The sequence below is a fragment of the Salmo salar genome, chromosome ssa28 (genome assembly GCF_905237065.1).
Source record: "Salmo salar chromosome ssa28, Ssal_v3.1, whole genome shotgun sequence".
NCBI classification, from domain to species: Eukaryota; Metazoa; Chordata; class Actinopteri; order Salmoniformes; family Salmonidae; genus Salmo; species Salmo salar.
Window position 1 is genome coordinate 16,295,337 of NC_059469.1, and position 18,902 is coordinate 16,314,238.

The 18,902-nt window shown below is 42.6% G+C and overlaps 2 protein-coding genes across 2 annotated transcripts in view; one reads left to right on the top strand and one right to left on the bottom strand.

Moving 5' to 3' along the window:
- The window catches only part of bahcc1b (BAH domain and coiled-coil containing 1b), a 76,924-nt gene extending 64,370 nt beyond the window's left edge, over positions 1-12,554 (bottom strand). The window contains 1 exon segment of the mRNA XM_014179744.2: positions 11,798-12,554. The gene's annotated coding sequence lies outside the window, so the exon portion shown is untranslated.
- Positions 12,555-15,675: 3,121 nt separating this feature from the next.
- LOC123731416 (extensin-like) lies at positions 15,676-18,614 on the top strand. The gene is made up of 2 exons (XM_045709983.1): positions 15,676-15,751; positions 17,803-18,614. The coding sequence occupies exons 1-2, from the start codon at positions 15,676-15,678 to the stop codon at positions 18,612-18,614; spliced, it is 888 nt and encodes a 295-aa protein (XP_045565939.1).
- Positions 18,615-18,902: the final 288 nt, after the last annotated feature.

Consider the following 18,902-nt stretch of genomic DNA (forward strand, 5'->3'; position numbering starts at 1 on the left):
GCCACAAGGAGGTCCAAAATTGTTGTCACAGGGGCACTGCCCCCCCCCCCCCGACACGCTAGTGGTGTGTATACGGTGCTCAGTGAGAGATTTGCACGTATCCAAATCCTTGAACATGACAATGTGTATGGTAGAGAGAGTATTTGCATTCAAAATGTTGACAATCGTTTAAAAATGGTCTTGGTTAGGAAGGGCCTACACGCCTCACACTGTGATCTAAAATGTTATGTTTCATTCAATTACATAAAACTATAATTACTAAATACAATTAAAAAATGCCATTTCAATTCAAATAGTCACATAAAAAATTGATAAACATTCCTGGTGACGCGGTTAACGTTTTTTATTTTCGTTATAAATAAGTAGGCTAATGGGACTATATGGAAAACAATTATGTTATTTCATGTTGCAACAATCAAAGGTACATGGCTTCCTCTCATTTGACACTGATACATTTTTACATTATTCGTCGTCAACAAACGTCTAAAATGTTCACATTCTACGTTAACACGAAGCCACTCAAACTATGGAATTCGACCCAAACAACATTTACATTCAATGTAGAGCCAAGGCCTACCGTCCTTCAAGAGCGTCACAGAGCTGACGAGAGCCCATCACATTAAAAATCACTTATTAAAATCTGATTAAAAACAAGGTAGCCTGGGCCTATTTAAATCTGGGATCAACGTGGGAGTAGGCTACTCTGGGTTAGGAGACGCTGAGACTTCCTTTCCTTCCACTCCTCTGTGACAGACACTCTCTCTCTTTCACCCCCTCAATCGCTGCCCCAAAGGGTCAAACTATCAGGAGACAAAAAAAATCCCCCTTCGAAAACTACCAGTCGAATGGCAATAGGCTACATGAAAAGCCTGCATAAGCACCGAGGTGGAACAAGCACTGATTTCTCCTCTTTTCCCAGTCCCCCGCATGAGATTGGAATACAAGTACGGCATTTTGGGCATAGAAAGCCCAAACATCTTCTGAAAAAGAATAGACTCTCGTAAGGACATAACTGCTATCATTGTCATGTGTTCTCTACACGGCTTTACGTTGGGCCCAAGAGCGTACTCAGCGCAATTCACTATTTTGCAGTAAAGCAAAGTCACAAGCCATAACTGGCATACTAAATCAAGATATTCAAATGCCAGTTAAGCGAGAGAGACACTCCAAGCACAGCGAAAACGGCCGGGTGGGACTCGTCAAGATCTCTCTACTGGCAAAGCCCCCTCGATAACAACTGTGAAAAACTGTAGTAGGCCAAGCCTATGTAATCAACTACTGATATTAAAACAACAAAACTACAATAGAATTAATCCATTATTTAGCACCAAATGGTGGTATCTGAACCGCGAAAAAGAATAGAACGGATACAACCAAATAACTGTAAACTATATTAAAATACAATACATTTCAAACGTGGCATCTCATCTCATCATGAGAGAGTAATTGGAGATGATTGTTTAACTGTACAATAATAATTGTCTATACAACAACCAACGTTTAGGTTGTCAACAGCATGAGCAACTTGGCTCAAGTACAATTATTAAAATCGCTACATTGTCATGAATTGTTGTAGTATAATATAACACTATGCTCACTATTGTATTTGTCATTATACTATTTATAATTATTATTATTTTGTTAGCAATATTATTACTGTTATTACTTTCATTATTATTACTATAGGCTTACTGGACTACTACAAAACAATAAAATGTATATGCAGTGTGAATTAAATTCATGCATATTCTTTACGTATAATTGCTCCAGGCCCTCTCAGTCTAAAATAACACACATTTCTACTAGAAAGACTCTTAAAAGCAGCACTTGAAAGTATAAATGTTTATTATCACACACATTCAAAATGGATACAATAAAGAAATTACTTACTGGTAAGTTATTCCTTGCATAACAATGATTTAAAAAATAGTACGAAAACATACAAATGAAAAAAAGCGGCGTACAACAAAGAAAAACGTGTAAATAGTTACATCCTAGTCTGCAGATTGTATTGTGCAGTTGAGGTATAGAGATGCATCGTAGAAGTACAGGCTTCTAGTGAATCGAAGATCGCACATCCACACAGAAACTCTCCCACTGTATCCGCTAGTGCCACAACTACGCGCGAAGGAGGGACAGTAGGGGAACGCGCTCGCCCATTGGTTTGGTAAACACAATGAGAAGCGTGCCCGTGAGACGCGCCCCGTGATAAACAGAGTCTCCGATTGGATGATGCCGTAAACCAATGGCGAAGTTGCTGGATTCGCAAAACAAAACGGCGGGCGTTTGATTCAAGCCCTTTCCAGAGAACAGCATGCCCTGCACGCAAATGCAAGGAGACAGGCAGCACAGCACTGAGAGTGAAAAGCAGAAAATATACACTTTTTGATCACTAGAAAGTCAACTGAATATTTTGTGATCACATTAACTAGGCCTACACGTCAATCACCAAACTAGGTTAAAACAATAAAACATGTTTGGATAACATTGGCATTTTTTGTTTTTATTGTTTTACAATAACATTTTTTTTTATAGCTTCACACTTAGGCCTTACTTGTGTCACCAGAAATAGGCAAAAGGTTTTGATGATCAGTTTAATTTATTTATAACTTGCTTGATAACACATGTATTAAAAGGTCTTAAACCTGACTATCATATTTATAAAATATGCCTACAAATATATGTTTGTAACATTTGGTAAATATAATAGAAAACAAGTAGATTAAAAGGTCATTAAAGAACAACAGAAATGCAGGAGCAATTCAAATTTGATTCTAATAGACTAAATAACTCTGGATGTAAAAACTTTGGGGTCTGTTTATGTTTACTGTCATGACACACGCACGCACACACACACACACACACACACACACACACACACACACACACACACACACACACACACACACACACACACACACACACACACACACACACACACACACACACACACACACACACACACACAGGTTTAGGGAAATCGAATCACAATGTAATTTGATAGCATTACTGTCCTCGGGGTTAGTTTTGCTCACGGTTCCCTAATTTAGTCAATTAAAAAAGGAAGGATATGGCCTTGTGTGTTTCCATGTTAAAAATCTATGAGCTATAGGCTAATATTCCCAGTCCATTCCCAGTTTGTTTTTAATGGAAGTAAAGGGTTAAAACTCGAGCGTTCGGTCTGTGTAAAGTGTCTGATTGGTTGGCATGTTGCCAGAGTGCTGTCAATCACAGAGTGTAAACAAGGTTCTGATTGGCTGCTGGCCAGTCCGCACTGGGCTGCCTGAAAAAAGCAATTACTGGCCCTGCGGTTTCAAGGCGGCCCCGGGTTGAACGATGAAAGGAGATAAGGAGAGGCTGTTTCAAGGCGCCCCCACGGCGAACCCCGTTGGCCCCAGCGCAAAAGGAGAGTCAAGAGTGACTAAATCAAAGGGAATACGTTAAAAAGGGGGAAATTACATGTTGTATTAAACGTAGAGGCTAGATTTGCGGATTAATGCGATGGAATAACAACGTTGCATAAAGAAAATGGAAGGTAAAACGGCTACAATGACAGGAAACAACTATTTAGCTCTTATTTGAAATGGGAATGCTGTTTTTCCAAGATACGAACCACAAAAACGATTAGTTTGCAAAAGAGATAAAGAGCGAGGTCGATTCGGATTCGGTGGTAGAAAACCTTGGACTCATGTCATTTCATCCGTGTTTCTAAAACGTTAGCGGACGTTTTTATTGCCAGCTATTCAATAACCATGCTTAAGTAAGTGGATATTTCCGACTTTACGCAGTAAGTAGGATACGTTACAATCGCAAATTGGAGTATTACCATAACTGTTCAAGGATACCTCACATGGGTGTGGGTTTACTTGTTACCATGAATTGGGATTAGCTACATACATTGCTTGCTACAAGAAAACAACAATATCTCAAGAAGGGCTGAAAATATGGAGAGAATAAATTGTTTTAAATGTTCTCTCTCTAAAGAATAGGCTAAATCCAATCTCGCATGATTCAGAATGAACCAGCATGGTCCCATTGCTTTAATGGTGGAGGATTTCATAATTAATTCACTAACCGAACAGAGCTAATAATAATAGCCTAATGATAATAATAATGAAAATGAATATAACATATTAGTTTATTACGCAATGCTACAACAATGCTGACATACAGTGCCTTCAGAAAGTATTCACATCCCTTGACTTTTTCCAAATGATGTTGTGTTACAGCTTGAATTTCAAATGGATGAAATTGAGATTTGGTTGTCACTGGCCTACACACAATACCACATCATGTCAAAGTGGAGTTATGTTTTTCGAAATTTGCACAAATTTGCACAAATTAATAATAAATGAAAAAATAAAATGTTTAACATGATTTTTCATAACTACCTAATCTCTGTACCCCACTGTAAGGTCTCTCCGTCTAGAAGTGAATTTCAAACACAGAGACCAGGGAGGTTTCCAATGCCTCCAAAGAAGGGCACCTATTGGTAGATGGGTAAAAAAAAAGCAGACATTGAATATCCCTCTGAGCATGGTGAAGTTATTAATTTCACTTTGGATGGTGTATCAACACACCCATTCACTACAAAGATACGGGCGTCCTTCCTAACTCAGTTGCCTGAGAAGAAGGAAACCGCTCAGGGATTTCACCATGAGGCAAATGGTGACTTTAAAACAGTTACGGTTTTATGGCTGTGATAGGAGAAAACCGAGGATGGATCAACAACATTGTAGTTGCTCCACAATACTAACCTAATTGACAGAGTGAAAAGAAGGAAGCCCGTACCAAATACAAATATTCCAAAACATGTTTGCAACAAGGCAATAAAGTAATAAGCATAAAGTGTGGCAAAGCAATTAACATTTTGTCCTGAATATAAAGTATTTGGGAAAAATCCAACACAACACATTACTGAGTAGCACTCTCTATATTTTCAAGCGTAGTGGTGGCTGTATCATGTTATGGGTTTTCTTGTAGCCGTTTTAAGGACTGGAGACTTTTTCAGAATGAAAAATAAATGGAATGGAACTATGCACAGACAAAATCCTAGAAGAGATGAATTCACCTTTCAGCATGACAATAACCTAAAACACAAAGCCAAATCTACACTGGAGTTGTTTACCAAGAAGACAGTGAATGTTCCTGAGTGGCCGAGTTGCAGTTTTGACTTAAAATCTACTTGAAAATCTATGGCAAGATCTGAAAATGGTTGTCTATCAATGATCAACAATCAATTTGACAGAGCTTGAATCATTTTGAAAAGAATAGGCCTAATGGGCAAATATTGCACAATCTGGGTGTGGAAAGCTCTTAGAGACTTATCCGGAAAGACAGAGCTGTAATTGTTGCCAAAGGTGATTCTTACTTATTGACTCAGGGGGTTGAATACTTATCTAATCAAGATGTTAGTGTTTTAGTTTTCATACATTTTTTACAAATGTTAGAATTTCTAATTGAATGCAAAAACATAATTTAGGCAACATTAAAAAATCCCAGACTACAAAAATGATCACTCTGCATCTCTGGGGTAGATCTAATGAGCAGTCAAACATCAGAGAAAATATTAGATATGCACTCTTTATATCGGCATTATTCAATTAATCTCCTTTTGGTAGAACTACAACAAACACCAAAATCCCAACATCTGACCAGCGGCATCAAACATGATCCAACATCATCTCCCGTGGACAATGGCAATGTCATTAACTAATAAATATAATTAAAATCAAATCATGTAAAAACGAGGAGCCTAGACTTGTACGTATTAATTCAATAATGTAATCGCGTCGCGCATTCCATGGGTCCTGACCCCATAGGCCTGTCGATGGGTTGGAGCCCCCACTTGTCCACACACACAACATCTGATCATCGATACTGTGAGCACCGACTTGCTCCATTCCTCAAAATTGAGGATTCACTGTCCAGCCCCAAATGTGCCAAATATAAATTTCAGCATTGTAATTTATGCATTAGTGTCCATTAGGCTGATACACGCAGACCTATAGTCTAAGTGTGAAATACTACATTAGTAAAATCACTCTAATGTAAGACAGGCCGTTTTCTATTCAACCTACATTTCACATGCTTTCATCGAGTTAGGTGGTGCATGCATACTCAGTGATAAACAGAATCGCCTTCCTCTAGATAAAAAATATATAATTTTCATTCATTTCGTTGTGATTTTTTTTATATAGAAGAAATCACCTTCCAACCTCCCTCTCCCATTCCATTCTCCAGCACTGTTGTCTTTAAAACTAATGACATCGGGACAATAAAGAAGCATGTTCCTCGCCTGCACAAAAGGGGTCCCGCACTTAAAACAGAAATCTGCATTTAATTTATTTAGTGACAAGAAAAAGCCCTTTACTGCCTGATTTTTATTGGTTCTTTTTCACTTAAAAGGTGGGGGGTTGGGTGGGTGCTCTTCTGCTCGGTGTGTGTAGAAAGCATAACACACACACTTTTCTCTTCTCTCTTGTCTGTGTGCCAGCGCGAGCTACACTATAAGGAGGGGACGCGCGGATAATTAATGCGGATTGACTGATTACTCTTGAAACAGACCGGTCCTGCGCGAGGGATTGTCATCGAGCAATAAAGCGTTCTTGACTGACACTTTCCCCCCTTCCCTTCCCCGTCCCCTCTGACACCCAAACTACTAGAGCGGGGCGGTTTTTTTTGCCAGCAAAGGCCCACTTCCAAAAAGCCAGGCTGGAGTTTTCATTTCCGCTGGAGAGACGAGCGTCTTTCTGTTTGACCTGTGTTTTCACCGTGACCATTCTAGAACCAAAGGACGTCCGCACAGCACTGTTCACTCGCCTCCGCGCTCGAGGCAATGTCTGTAGGCAAAGGGAGCCTGCTGCTTCTAGCGTGTGCGCAAGTGTGTAGGTAAAACGACTGGGTATTCTAAATAAATAAGGTATGTCACGTATAGATGCAATGGTCCTAAGGTAAAGCTGAATTAACTTAAGAAGGGTATAGCTACATATTCCCAGTGCAATTCGCAGTCAACGGGAAACACTGACAGACAGGGCGAGGTAAATGAGGGCCAACTGAAGATCTCTACGGGAGGGCCTCTACAGCGGGCAACAATTCTATTCTTACGAAAATATTTCTGATGTCCACTAATGATGACGAATTCCAAACAGGGCTTTTCACCAGGGAAACGCCTTAACAAGTCGAAGGTATAGGCTGATCCCTCCGAGACATTGATGAAATTACTGACCGACTGAAATATGGCAAAATAGGTTAATTGAAATTTCTCTGCGGTTATTACTAAAATAACATTTACTGAAAACAAGTTCTTAAATGTAGGTGTAGTATATGTCTGTGGCTCTAGGAGTAACATATAAACGTTAAGCTCTATATTCTGATGGCTGATTGGTCAACAAGGGTGTGTGGAGACTGCAACTCAGCAACTCTTCAGTTTGTGTGTTTTTAGGCCTATACATCTATATCAATAAATTCAACTTTGGTATAACCACATGCACCCAGACAGAATGTGCAGGTCCCAAGACCCTGGTGAGGACACCGTCCCCAAAACACGACATGATGGACTAGAACTTCAGCCTAAAAGCAACGTGACCTTTGAAGCTCAGTGTGTGCATGAGAAGCTGCTATTTCTGGTCACCGTGATAGATAGCTACTTCACCACAGGCCATCGCCGATATGTTCTAAAACACTACAAGCTACAGCAGGCATGGTTCTAAACCAAATATCTCCAATGTTAGCCGCATTGAGCACATATTTGTATAAACATAGGTTTTTTTTAAAAGACAAATAAGATCTTTTTCTTCAACTTCATTTTTAGGTCTATAATTTCAGAATGGCTGAATGCTTCTCTCACATCAACATATTTTGGTGACCACGCAAAATAGCCAAAGTCTACAAAATAGCCAAAGTCTACATTTATAACAGTGAGTGAATTATATTACAAATCGACAAAAGTAAAATTAACCACAAAAGAGTATAAATAAATTGGTCATGTCAAGGACAACAGCCTAATTTTCCTCACAAACCTACAGAATGCCAGCATGTTTCAGCTTTTGAACAGCTTGCCAAACAACAAGGAGGTTACAATGGGCTTGGGCAATACACTGGGACAGAATGCCATCCATTACCGAGGTCGCCATCATGTAGGCTAACATGTCCTCATTATCAGCATTTGAACATACATAAAGCAGCTTTCTAAAGCCTCAATATAGAGCCTATTACCTGGACGTTCCATCAAGTCCCCCAAAAGAGTTGCCAGCTTAGGCCTGACTCTACCTTAAGCCTTTGGACCGCAACACAGATAGTGGAAACGCAGTTTAGGCCAGAACAAAACTGTAGCACCGTCAGTAGATATGGACACAGAATGGGATTAAATATACAGGAGATATGCGTGTGGCTGAGTAGTGACGAGGGTTCCAACCTGGACTAAAGACCTATATGTCCAAGTTAACGTGCCTTCATCTGTACACCTCGGAGACTCGCAGCAAAGCTATCATTTTCGCTAATTAGGGTTCGAGCAGTTTTACTGGCATCCTTCGACCGGGGGAAGCAAATTGGCGTTCCCTTCTCAACAGAGAACAAGCCGGGGAATGGTCATGGGGTATATGAAGACTTGCTTCATACAAAATATGACCGAGTGAAAAGTATGACACCCCTGGCTTCACACCTACACACTCTCAACACACTCTCAACACAGACAACATGACTGGACACGATTTGCTTAGGCCTGCGTTCAGAGATGTGAGATAGGATATACCCTGATTTTCGGTTGCAGGAGGAGGAGGAAGAGGCTAAAGAAGAGGCTCGTTCTTGTGTGGACAGGTGACTAAAGTGTAGGCCTATGTTGAACGCGAAGTCAATAGTCAAGGCCTTTTTAGATTGAGGTTTTCGCTGTCTTTAGGTCGTCGATTGCAATTAAGGAATACACTGAATATTTCCCACCTCAACGTTCTATGTGCAATTGAAATAGTGCAAAATAATACAAGAAGTGCATGACTGGATAGGAAGTACGAGTTATTAAATTGTAAGTTATTATTACTAAGCATACGTCTACAGGTTACATAGACCAGAGCATCAACATTGGTTAGGCGTATCAGATAAACATCGTTGAGCAGGAAGCTGCCAAGCTGCCAAGACCATCATTTGTAATTTTAAGTCCCTGGTCCCGGGTTATCGATAGAAGCAAACCTGCACCTCATTAGTGGAAGTATATGCCCAGCTCCTATAAATGGCACATGCCTCCTTCATTACGACCTGTTTTATAGAAGAGGCTAAACGTCAAACTACGCAAAATAAAAAACTACTATAGCAACCTGAACATGCTAAAAGCTTTGGGTTGGCGCAAACTATTATTTAATCGATTTAAGGAGAAGGTATAAGCCAGTGGAGACTACTGGATCATTTGTGGGTCATTATAAAATTACATCATTTAGATAATGAAACATGTTAATCGTTGAAGCATGCTGTTGGTTTATTTCAAAATGCAATCATTATTAAATGTCATAATTAATTAATTGGTAATAATTGGCGTAATTAATGTAGGCCCTAATCGAAGAAGTTATTGTTTATGGATAATTTTATATTGAAATCATACTTTACAATTTCAACTTTACAATACGTTTCAGTTGTTCTGGAAGTGAAACTACAAAACATAGGCTACTATAAAACAATTTGGGGAAAAGTGACCTCATGCCACAAATGTATTGCTTGTTGTATTAGCTAATCAATAATTGTCAAATTACGTAGTCTACTCCAAATCCTCTGACAGAGAACATAAATAAAACAGTGACTGCACGAAACCTCAATGTGCTAAGACAAGAGAGTCACAAAATGGTCACAACATGTCGACATGTTGTTGTTTACCATCTCCGGGTTAAATCTCTCCCAACTTCAGGAAATAAACAACAATAACAACTGAACATTGCTTCAACCATTGATATTTGAAATAATCATGTGACGTTTGTTCCCTCAAGTGTGTGTGTTGTTCCCTCAAGTGTGTGTGTGAGTGTGTACGTTTCGGCTCGTGCGTGTGGGCGTGTGTGGTGGGGATTCAGGAACCAGCGAAGTGTTCTTTTCTCACATGACGCACTGTGATCAATCAGATACGCATCAACTTATCGCATTACCATATAAAACTATTTTAAGTAGTCTACCCAATTGCACGAAGAAAGCGACAAACTGTCTTTACATAGTTCGATGGTCAGGCATCAAAATCTCTATAGGCCTCATCCTGTCCTTCCTCAAATAGGAGTGTGTGCGTGTGTGTGACCAATACCTTAATAATAAGCAATCCATATGAAATGTTTTATGGATTTAAAAAAGTCCATTGTTTATAACCATACATTACATTAGAGCGATGTGCTACCCGCCAAAACCATGCCAAATCAGTAAAGATTGTCATTATTCTACTTTTTAAATGTGGCCGACGTAAGAGGCTCACTCAGTCATATCCAAGCCTAAAAGTTGGCTACAAATGAACAACACAGGCTACATGATCGGTGTATGTAGGTCTACTTATATCCTACTCTAAAGTCACCCTAAGTAATTTAGGTAGTCTATAACAAAGGTGGTCAGAGTGTCAAACGTTTCAATGTGCAAATAGGCTACAGGAAAACTGGTGTTGTCTCGAGAAAGGGCAGTGCTACGCAGTCAAAATTAGCCATAAAGGTTGTGCTATAAGAGGTGAATAAATAGCAACTCCGAAACAACTGACACAAGGTTATTACTACGAATGTTATATTTCAGCTGCTAGAGACTGTGGGAAAATAAATGCGTGCTAAAATCATTATTACAGTGTTAGAATCTCCAAAAGTGCATATTTGAATCGGATACAAAGAGCAGTAATTTATTTGATAAATGGAAAACATACAAAATACTTCCGTGTTGACTAAATAAATAATGCGTTGTGATTTAAATTCATGTGTGTGTCCTTGCAGCGTTTGCAATCCATCTAAACAAGACACAATTAGAAACGCAAAGCCTATGACAAAATAAAACCATCTAAACCAGTTTATAACACTCCAGTCTATTCAAGCCGTTATGTCAGAGTTTATCAACGTTTTAAAACGTCATCCGTGCAAAATACAGCAGTTTGTTTTTATTCTGTATTTCACAGTGACAATGATAAATAAAAATGTGGAAAGTAGAAAACACCTACCTATAAAAACGACAGTTGGTCCCGAACAAAACTGTAGCCTATTTATAACACACGGTATCGCTATTGATTTACGCAGAAGGGAGAATAAAACAAAAATATAGATAAGGTGTAAAACCTTACCCTCTTTAAAATGTACATCTTCAAACAGTCTTAATCCCTGCAAGTGTAATCTAACTAGTCTATCTAATCAAATCAGTGATTTATTAAAGGTCATCCGCATTAATATGCATAATGTTCTAATACCTCTCCACTTCCTTTCCTAGTACTGTTTATTCCAAAGAAATAACTTCAGAAATCATCTTTTGGGGGTTTTCCGTTCGCTAGAACTCTGCACATAGTGTTTTAGAAACACCGGATCCTGTGCCTGTGAGCGCGCGAGACGGAATCCGTCCGAACAGTCTCCTCGAGACTGTATAATCGCAAATTTATGGCTGGATGACGCGTCTCTCTTCCCACAATGGAGCTCGAGCGTTGACATTAAACAGAAAATTGATGGAAAGACGAACGTAACGCAATCCCCATCTCTCCCTCTCCTTGTCCAGGACAAAGCTTTCTTGCCGTTTTTAATTAGGGGTGGGGGCACATGCCCCCCTCCCTCCCTCCCAACACATACACACATAGCCTACCGAAAACACAAACACACACCTTCCCCGTGCCATTATTGTTTTGTTTGCATTTCTGATTGTAGTTGTGGACCGGATCTATGGAGGAGTCTGAGACAGAGAGATTGAGAGCGAAGACTTCCCCATCTTGGAGAGATATAACGTTAGCTGGTTAACATCGAGTCCCATCGGAGCCTCCAGTCAGAATTTTCACCTTTTCTTGCCTCTAAAAAAAGACCCTAGATCTATCAAACTAGGCTACTGGCAGCAGAAAAACAAGTTTCGGCACACCCCCTCTCCCAGCTCGCGTCCTACCACAAGAATTTCACGGTTCTCAGACTTTCAGAAGCACACTGTTGTGCCATTTCAAAGATGACGGACACAAACACACGGTCTGAGTTATAAGGAACCCCTAACTATTTAGCACACGCGTAAAAGTCCATGGCGTTTACTTGCGCCCGTCGAAGACCTTTGATCAGGTTTAAACGGTTTCGACGAGCTTGTGCATAAAAGGTGCGATTTGCCGCTCTAAAGTGAAAAAATACTGATTATCAACTATTCGCCATGGAGAGAATACACCCCACATATTACCCATCTGGATTCACCACGCAAATAAATGTAAAAGCAAAGAGGACACAAACACACAGTCCTGAGCCGTTTACTAATAAGTTTACTTTTGCATAAAAAAGCAATTCAGTACTAAATAGAAAATAAAATATACAAAAAACTTTGAAAATGTGCGTCTCGAAAATAAATGAGAAACGTGTAGTCTAAAGTAGGACGTGAGACTTGATAGTCAGAGTTTCTTTCCCTGTCCTTCCTCCAGCCTGAACTGCCCCTACATAGGTCACCGCCCCAGGAATCATGACGTCACGAGGTTAACCTCTACACTACCGGTTGGAGGGAAAGAGCTTGCTCTGTCTCGGGACCATGTGTGTGTGAGTGTGTTAGAAAGAGAGAGAGAGAGATAAAGATAATATCTCCATATCTCTAATGTGGTGCCATCTGGCAATAAACTGAAGCTCATATGAAAGAAATCTCAAAACATACATACAATAGGCTTAAATAATTTCAGGTAATCAATTACATCTAAACACACACACACACACACACACACACAAAGGAAAGCCCGGAAAATCTAAAAACACACATGCACACATACACCAAGGAAGGCACAGAAAATCGTTAAAGATTCCAGCCACCCAAGCCATAGACTGTTCTTTCTGCTTCCGCATAGCAGTACCGGTGCATCAAGTCTGACACCAACAAGCTCCTGAAAAGCTTCTATCCCCAAGCCATAAGACCGCTAATACAATGGTTACACGGACAATCTGACCCTTGTATTTCATTTACATTTTTGCACTGTCTCTACGCACACTCACAGGACTCTACACTCACAAACGCTGACACTTCAACACATAACCTACACACACATTCATAATGACTCTACACACACACACACACACACACACACACACACACACACACACACACACACACACACACACACACACACACACACACACACACACACACACACACACACAATCCTAATTTACACTGCTGCTACTCTGTGTTATCATATATCCTGATGCCTAGTCACATTACCCTTAGACATATCTACCTCTATCTCTCCAGTATCCCTCCACATTGTAAATATGGTATTGGAACTGACCCTGGAACTGACCTTGTCTATAGCTTCTTACTTTCTTGTGCTCTTATTTCTTATTTTTATTTATTGAGGTGTTTTTGTTCTACCTTATGTTATTTTTGGTGTAACATTGATATTGATTACTGCATTGTTGGGTTTTTAACTTGCAAGAAAGGCATTTCACTGTACTTGAAACACACACACACTAGGGTTTTGTCATGCTTTTGGAATACAAATGTTTGGTAGGATTTATGGGGAAGGGAAGTGGGATGGTCAGGTTGACCAGGACCTGACTCAGGAAGTTGACCTCTAGCCCGCTCTAGCGACTAAACCCTGATGCACTGTGTGTTCTGTAATACAAAATAAAACCCTAATAAATAGTGTCCTATACCACACAGGGAATATTAGCATGCAATCCAACAACAATTACAAATGCAAACTAAATAAATTAACAAAACTGTGTTATCACATTAATAAACTATTTGCATTGACCCCTCCCACCTTTGTTTTTACATTGCTGCTATCGCTGTTTATTATCTATCCATAGTCACTTTACTCCTACCTACATGTACAAATTACCTCGACTAACCTGTACCCCCACACATTGTCTCGGTACCGGTACCCCCTGTATATAGCCTCATTATTGTTATTTTATTGTGTTATTCTTTTAACTTTAGTTAATTTTGTAAATATTTTCTTAACTCTATTTTCTTAAAACTGCATTGTTGGTTAAGGGCTCGTAAGAAAACATTTTATGGTAAGGTCTACACCTGTTGTATTCGGCGCATGTGACAAATAACATTTGATTTGATTTAGTGGGCAGTTTGTCCACAGATAAAACCAAACTTGGTTCACATTTGCTGGTGATGTGTGAATGCTCCTGGTATTGCTGAACGTGTGTGTGTGTGTGTGTGTGTGTGTGTGTGTGTGTGTGTGTGTGTGTGTGTGTGTGTGTGTGTGTGTGTGTGTGTGTGTGTGTGTGTGTGTGTGTGTGTGTGTGTGTATGGGGTGTATAATTCAGTTGCAGGTTCCTAACAGGGCCATGAAAGCCTGACTGCGAGCGTGGGTGGAGCGGTGCGGGGGCGGTGCGGCAGGCAGGACCACAGCTGGAGCGGGTTAAGAATCAGGCGCTCAACCTGTTTCTGCTTCCAATTTGGGCCAACAGACTGCTCTCTGGTAAACAGAAAACACTTCAAGGTGCCATGGACACTCTGGGTACAAGTTACCCTCAGGCACAAATCTCAGATCAGCTTAACCCTGCCTGAATCTTAACCTTAACCATTAGGGGTGAAATGGAAAAACGGACTCCAGATCAGTGTCTATGGGTAACTTAAGATGGTTCCTTGGCATCGGCCTTGTAAAATAAATACATGGTCACGTGAGCTCTCTAGAACTGGAGTTGAAGAGAGCCTGCTCCGGAAAAGGCCATATGCAAACACACACACACTCAGTTCAGTTCAACCACAAACTTCACTCCCCTTTGTTTTTGGAGTCCTCGTGATTCATCAGGTGGGTATAGAACACACGCAGAAACGGTTTAACCACAGCAAGGAATGGACTAAGAAAAACACTGGGCCGCCCGCGATCAGAACATGTGAGTCCATGATGTGTGGCTGCCTGGGTGGGTAGTCAGACAGACAGAGGGCATAGGAGAGAGTCTTATAGTGCCACAGTTAAGAAGCAGGCCACGGCAAAGGCCCAAATTACAGAACCCCCTTTTATAGGTCTTTGACATGCTAATATGCATGTACTCTATGTTACATAAAATTCCAGTACAGCACAGTAGTCGAGGATGGTCAAGCTGCAAGCTTCCCATTATTGAGGATATAGGTATTTTTCCCTTTGACGTTCTCACATTATGCATGTACCTCATAAAAGAGTCTCACAGTACAGGATGCCGAGGCTGCGAACAGGGCCGTCTCTTAAATGCCAGGCTAGGCATTCTGCCCTCTCTGCCCTCTTTACCATTCCCTCCATCCCTCCATCCATCCATCATTCCTCTCCAGGGTTTCAGTCTAAACTCTTTTTATCGCAGCTGCTGGTGCAGCCTCCGGGACAGAGACAACGGCTCCCTTGTCACCCTCCCTCTCTCTGCTGACGCAGTTGGTTGTTGCCTATACCCTTCCTCTGTCCCTCTCGCTCTCTCTCTCTCTCTCTCTTTATCTTCCTCTCTGTTCCATCATTAAAAAACATACGTTTTATTTCCATCTCTCCTCATATCTTCAACAGCTTCACAAGGAGTGGCGTGGTAAGTAATGTGATCGATAGCGATGGTCACCCCACAGCAGCTGCCCGCCGAGAGAAGAAAAATAAAGTTTGTGTCCGAAATCTTTTTCAGACCCAGCTGTGGGTTAAGAGGTCAATGCAAACGCTGACCCAAAATGTTCGTCCCGACCAAGAGCCAACTCTCTCCCTCTTGCTTCTTTGCCAACGATCCTTTCCTATTTCATTTCTTCCCCGTCTGATCCATCTCCATCTCTCCAGGCCCGAGGCAGATCTCAAGATAACGCCAGCTGACCCGGGCATCACTGCCACAACATGGTCCCGAGACTCGGCAATTTAGTGTTCTTAGAACATCATATAAAACAGTTTGCAAAAGGAACAATTCAGGGCAGTTCGAAGAAGGGAGAAGGAAATGATACAATACTAATCATTCTCTCTTTTATCCCCCTGCTCTGGTAAAAGGGTTACCTACCCACCACCAGTTTCTACTACATATAGGTGCCTCCTAACCTTTTGATGACCCTGAACATCAGCATAGGCTTTCCATAAAGCTGTACCTACACACGTTTATATGACATGTATTTTGATTTTACATGAGCTGTTGCATTAAAAACATTCATTCCATAATTCCATCCCACTGCTCCCTTCCTCCTCTCCTACTTCGCTATTTCTCTGTCGTCCCTGGCAACAGGTGGCCTCTTCCTCAGATGAATTTTTACATTGGTGGTGTCGTAGGGGGAGTGTGTCCCTGACGTGAAACAGAGGGGTGATATTTCATAGATTGGGCTTATGGACCTCCAGGAACATTGAGTTATATGGGACAGCGAGCAAGTGCACTAGAAGAGGAGGGGGTAGGAGGAATAAGCAGAAACACACACACACACACACACACACACACACGCACACGCACACGCACACGCACACGCACACGCACACGCACACGCACACACACACACACACACACACACACACACACACACACACACACACACACACACAGATGAACGGTCAGAATACACAACCTCTGAACAACCTTACTTGAGTTACATTTTTGTGTTGCAGTTATGCCTTGTCCTAGGGTAATGCTACTGAGCCCCTCCTACTACTACTACCCCCACCCAACCCCCATATGGTCCCCTACTGGCTACCTACCCCCTACGCTCCCCCACAGGTTCCCCTTACCCCCTTAACCCCTAGTGCTCTGTACCCCTGACCCCATCCTTTCACTGTTCCTGCTGCCTTTCCATTCTACAAGAGACTGAATATGCAGCAGTGTGTGTGTGTTTTGTGAGAATGTGCCCCAAATTAAAGACTTGGTTCATTCCACAATACCCACTGAGGTTTAAGAGTAAGGAGAAGCATTTTATCATAGAACATTGCACATTTATAGATCTGCCTCTACTTTCCACAACAGCAACAACTGTTTATGAAAATGTTAATCCTGCTGCTATCTTCCTGTGACATTTATAGGGTGGCAGGTAGTCTAATGGTTAAGAGCGTACGGCAAGTAACTGAAAGGTCTCTGGATCAAATCCCTGAACAGACTAGGTTAAACATCTGTTGGTGTGCCCTTGAGCAAGGCACTTAGCCCCAATCGCTCTGGATAAGAGTGTCTGCTAAATTACTCAAATGTAAACATACACCGAAATGCCATCTAAATCCTCAGCAGTGATGTGACTGTCAGTGAGTTTACTCTATATTATACATGTGAGTGGATTAGTGGCAGGCTAGCATCACATTGTTACCTCCTTCTAGAGAGTTATCCATTAATTCAGGGTTAAAGTCAATTTGCATCCAGACAAAAGGGACATGGGGAAAAGGGGAGGGGGGAGTGTGTGTGAATGGGGATGATGTGTGTGTGTTTGTGGGGGGAGGGGGTGTCACAGTGTGTGTGAGCGTATGTGTGTGTGTGTGTGTGTGTGTGAGTGATATGGGGAGGGGGAAATGTGTTGTATGTGTGAGTGTGTATGGGGGCGGTGTGTGGGCTGGTGAGGTTGAATAGTCCTCTTGCAGATGAATCTGTTGCCCTCAGGGGTGCGTTTACATAGGTGAGGACTGACTGTTCAGCAACCCTAGAGTGATTTATCTAAAATACCACCACCTACCCCCAACCACCTACCCCCGTCCCCCAACCACCTACCCCCGTCCCCCAACCACCTTCCCGCAACCACCAGCCCCCGTCCCCCAACCACCAGCCCCCAACCACCTACCCCTGTCCCCCAACCACCTACCCCCGTCCCCCAACCACCAGCCCCCGTCCCCCAACCACCAGCCCCCGTCCCCAACCACCTACCACCAGCACCCGTCCCCAACCACCTACCCCCGTCCCCCAACCACCTACCACCTACCCCCGTCCCCCAACCACCAGCCCCCGTCCCCCAACCACCTACCCCCGTCCCCCAACCACCAGCCCCCGTCCCCAACCACCTACCCCGTCCCCCGTCCCCCAACCACCTACCCCCATCCCCCAACCACCTACCCCCGTCCCCCAACCACCTACCCCCATCCCCCGAACATCTACCCCCGTCCCCCAACCACCTACCCCCGTCCCCCAACCACGTACCCCCAACCACCTACCACCGTCCCCCCAACCACCTACCCCCGTCCCCCAACCACCTACCCCCAACCACCTACCCCCGTCCCCCAACCACCAGCCCACGTCCCCCAACCACCTACCCCCATCCCCCAACCACCTACCCCATCCCCCAACCACCTACCCCCATCCCCCGAACACCTACCCCCGTCCCCCAACCACCTACCCCCGTCCCCCAACCACCTACCCCGACCCCCAACCACCTACCACCGTCCCCTAACCACCTACCCCCGACCCCCAACCTCCTACCCCCAACCCCCAACCACCTACCACCGTCCCCTAACCACCTACCCCCGATCCCCGAACACCTACCCCCGTCCCCCAACCACCTACCCCCGGCCTCCAGCCCCGTCCCCCAACCACCTACCCGACGACCCTATAGCACTACACTGAATAAATTGGTTTTCTATGGGTGGAGTAGCCTATTTCACTACGGTGCTACATGTGCCGTGTGTGTGTGAGAGAAAGTGAGAGAGTAAGAGAGTGTGTGTGTGAGTGTGTGTGTGTGTGTGTGTGTGTGTGTGTGTGTGAGAGAGAGAGAGACAGAGAGAGTAAGAGAGAGAGAGAGTGTGTGTGTGTGTGTGTGTGTGTGTGAGAGAGAGAGACAGAGAGAGAGACAGAGGGAGTAAGAGTGTGTGTGTGAGAGAGAGAGAGAGAGAGAGAGAGAGAGAGAGAGAAAGA